Source organism: Ochlerotatus camptorhynchus, unplaced genomic scaffold (assembly GCF_037179485.1).
Source record: "Ochlerotatus camptorhynchus isolate MF236.1 unplaced genomic scaffold, CSIRO-AGI_Acam_v1.1 ptg000558l, whole genome shotgun sequence".
Lineage (NCBI taxonomy): Eukaryota > Metazoa > Arthropoda > Insecta > Diptera > Culicidae > Ochlerotatus > Ochlerotatus camptorhynchus.
Genome location: NW_027041041.1, coordinates 775,309 through 779,270, shown reverse-complemented (window position 1 = coordinate 779,270; position 3,962 = coordinate 775,309). Strand labels below are relative to the sequence as shown.

At 50.3% G+C, this 3,962-nt stretch overlaps 1 protein-coding gene across 1 annotated transcript; it reads right to left on the bottom strand.

Moving 5' to 3' along the window:
• Positions 1-468: 468 nt before the first annotated feature.
• LOC135713494 (uncharacterized) lies at positions 469-3,273 on the bottom strand. The gene has a single exon (XM_065236619.1). It carries the CDS (start codon positions 3,271-3,273, stop codon positions 469-471), a length of 2,805 nt encoding a protein of 934 aa, XP_065092691.1.
• Between the last annotated feature and the right edge of the window lie 689 nt (positions 3,274-3,962).

Genomic DNA, 3,962 nt, shown 5'->3' with positions numbered 1-3,962 from the left:
TTAATGATAAAATCCAGCTTGCATGCAAATTCAGGGGTTAGGAATTTCCGATCTTGACTGTAGCAAACTAATTAGCAAAACACTAGGATAATCAATTTGATTTTAACTGATAGAACTAATTTAAATTTCATGTACGTTACCAATTAGGTGATAATATCACTTTTAATATTAATATTAGCACAATTTCAAAGGCAATCGGCACGATCTTAGAGAAACTTTTACAATTCACTTGTGTACTTGTTGACTATTCAATATTTTTCTATCTATCTTTCCAACAATACAGTTACTCTCCCACTCTCCCATGTACTGCTGACTCAACACTACTACAGTGATACGACGAACTGTCAAGACCGGTGCGTATTGGGCGGTTGCGATGATGTACGCGATGGTCAATTCCAAGCTACAGTAGCGGCGCGCTGGTGTGAACGCGCCAACACTCCCTCCAGGTACGTTGACCACCCAGTCTACTTACTCCGTTCCGCGCCGCACGTCTAGCACGGCTATCTTGGCTACCGGACGTACGTAGATCCCGGTCGATGTCCTAACTGTTGCTGATCTGGGTTGGCCGTCTCGTCCAGGTTGGGTACATATGATCCTGCCTTTCGGCCAGCAGTTCCGTGGCATCTTCGGGTCAGCTATGACCACTATATCGTCGACCTCGATCGGCTTCGTATGGATGAACCACTTAGTACGGCGAGTTATCTCAGGCAAGTAGTCGCTTACCCAGCGCTTCCAAAACAGGTTGGTTTGGACTTGAGATAGTCGCCAATTTTGGCGCAGCACGGCACCACTGTCATCGAGGGTGCAGAGCGGCTTGATTCCATTGGATGCCCCGAGTAGGAAGTGGTTGGGCGTCAAGGCTGGAGCTGAGTCGTCATCAACAGGAACGTGCGTCAGTGGGCGGGAATTCACCGTGTTCTCGATTTCGGTCAGCAGGTTCCGTAATACCTCGTCCGACAGCTTCCGTGCTGGTAGGATTGCCATCAGGTTCTTTTTGACGGAACCGATCAAGCGCTCCCAGCTGCCGCCCATGTGCGGAGAAGAGGGAGGCAGGAACTCCCAGGTTGTTCCAGCATCCACGAACTCCCTCATCAGTTCATTTTGGTTGACTGATTCCTCAGCTTCCGTCATCTCCCGCTTTGCACCAATGAAATTGGTACCTCGATCGCTGTAGATCGCCCGTGGTTTTCCTCGGCGGGAAATGAAGTTTCGCAGCGCCATGATGCAAGAATCGGTGTTGAGGGAGTGAACGACCTCGATGTGAATTGCGCGAATTGTGAGGCAGGTAGCGAGCATTCCCCAGCGTTTCTCGACTCGTCGACCTATGACGATCTCGTACGGACCGAAGTAATCAACGCCAACGTGGGTGAATGGGCGTTCGAAAGCTGCAAGTCGTGCAGCAGGCAGGTCAGCCATGATTGGCGGGCGCGGGATCACTCGGTCATTCTTACAGCGTTGGCAGTCACTTCGCACTTTTGTGTAGGTCATGCGAAGCTTCGGTATGTTGTATTTTTGTCGTATCTCGTTGATCACGGTCTCGTGATTCTGATGGTGGTATTTTTGGTGGTAGTGTGCAACGATTAACTTGGTGGTGTGGTGGTCACGGGGAAGTATTGTGGGGTGTTTAGCATCTTCGGTTGCGTAGAAACAAGCGGCGATGCGGCCGCGCATCCTCAGGATTCCGTTCTGATCCAGCCATGGCGTCTTCTGGTGTAGCGGACTTGGCTTGGGGATCGGAGTTGATAGTTGATCCGAGCATTGTTGTGACTTCTGAAGGACTGCTATTTCTTCCGGATAGGCTTCCTGTTGTGCTACGCGAATGAGATAGGATTCGGCGGTGAATATTTCGTGGTTGGTGAGAGGTCCGCTTACGATCGGTTCCTGGAGGCGCTTCAGTTTGCAGTTGGCAGGAAAACGATGAGCTAGAGCAACCACTTTCACAAGCCGATTCCAGTCTGAGAAATCACTTGAACAGACTATTGGTTTCGGAGCGATGAAGTGAGTTAATACGCTACGGCGAAGTTCGAGAACGGCTTCATTTGAGCTAGTAGATGAGTCTGGCCAGTCAGTTTCCGGGTGCTGCAAGAACTCGGGCCCGGTGAACCATCTCGTCTCTGAAGCCAGGCTAGGAAGTCCTTTCCATTTCGTCCCATCATCCGCTACGTTCAAATCTGTAGGAACGTATCTCCATTCATTCATCTCCGTGGTGTCCAGGATCTCGCTAACTCGGAACGCGACGAACTGGGAGTAACGTCGGTGGTCAGATTTGATCCAGCAGAGTACGTCTTGGGAATCCGACCAGTAGTGACGACGAGAGATTCGGAATGACAGTGCATCTGATACGGATTGTGCTAGCCTGGCGCCAACCAATGCTGCTTGAAGTTCCAGTCTAGGTGTTGAGAGAAACTTCAATGGAGCGACTCTGGTCTTAGCTGCTACTAATCTGCATTCTACGAAGTCATCTTGAGCGAAGCGCAGGTAACAGGCCGCAGCAATTCCGTTATCTCCAGCATCAACAAACGTATGGAGCTGGATGTCTTTACAACTGGGAGAGGTTCGTGCACGGTAACATCGAGGAATGCTGACTCGTTCAACCTGCGGGAGCACTTGCAGCCATGTTTGCCACTTGTCGAACAGCGCATCGTCGATTGCATCGTCCCAGTCGATACCGGAACGCCAGACGTCTTGAAGCAGCACCTTCAGGTACATGAGGAAATGCGCGATCAGTCCGAGCGGATCAAACATAGACATAAGAACACGTAACATTTCCCTCTTCGTTGGGTGTCGTTGACCTTTCAATAGCGCTTCTCCATAGCGAGTCCATCCGACCTTGTAGGTAAAGGTATCCGAATCAGTACACCACCACATTCCGAGCACTTTCTCGGTGGCTAGCTCCAGTGACAGATCGAGGTTTTTCTCATCTGTATGTTCTTCTTGCAGATCCCGCACAACGCGTTTCGAGTTGCTTATCCAGTTGCGGATCTCGAATCCGCCTTTCGAGTGCACCTCCTTCACCTGTTGCGCAAGTCGAAGCGCTTCATCTTCGGTCTCAACGCTTACCAGCATATCATCGACGTAATGCCGCTTTTGGATGACTTCAACTGCTGCTGGGTATGCTGCTTTGAATCGTTCCGCGTTTATATTCTTGACGAACTGAGCGCTGCTAGGCGAACAACAGGCTCCGAAGGTCATCACCTGCAAGATGTAGACCACGATGTTACCTTCCTCGTCGTACCAGAAGAACCGCTGGCAGTGCTGGTCTTCCGAGCGCATGAGGACTTGTAAAAACATCTCACGCACATCTCCAGTGAGCGCGATTTTGCCTTCCCGGAACTGGAGCGTGCAGTGCGCAAAGCTGATCAGGACCTTTTAGTAGAGCCGAATTTAACGATACTCCGTACACAGAGGCAGCGGCGTCCCATACGATTCGGATTTTTCCCGGCTTATTGATGTTAACAACCGGAAAGGTAGGCAAATACCAGACCCGATTAAATGGTTGCTTTAGCTCCTCATCGGTGAGTCTTCTAGCGTATCCTTTCATGACGAAATCGGCGATTTTCATATTGAGCGCTTCAGCAAGCTTTGGGTCCTTGTCCATTCGCTTCTTGAGGCACTGTAGCCGGCGTAGAGCCATCGGGCGACTATCTGGTAGACGAATATTGTCGTAGCGCCATAACAGGCCGGTTTCGTAACGGTCTCCTTTGAACACGGTGCGAGATTCCAGCAGGGACTTAGCTCGTTCATCTTCTGCAGACAAAAGCGCTCTTCTCGGCTGCGCAACTCCCAAGCTATCAATTGCAAAATATTCTTTCATCGCCTTGTGTAGATCTTCATCCGTTTGTGATTCGCATGGGCACACATGGAAAACTGAGTGCACCAGATTACTAGCATCGTCTTGGTTTCCTCCTCCGCAAACTGTCCAGCCTAGTCTGGTTTTCACGGCGATCGGTTGGTTTCGTATA

Excerpts from the sequence above, each read along its gene's own strand:
- LOC135713494 (XM_065236619.1), bottom strand. The coding sequence starts at position 3,273 with ATGCGCTCGGAAGACCAGCACTGCCAGCGGTTCTTCTGGTACGACGAG.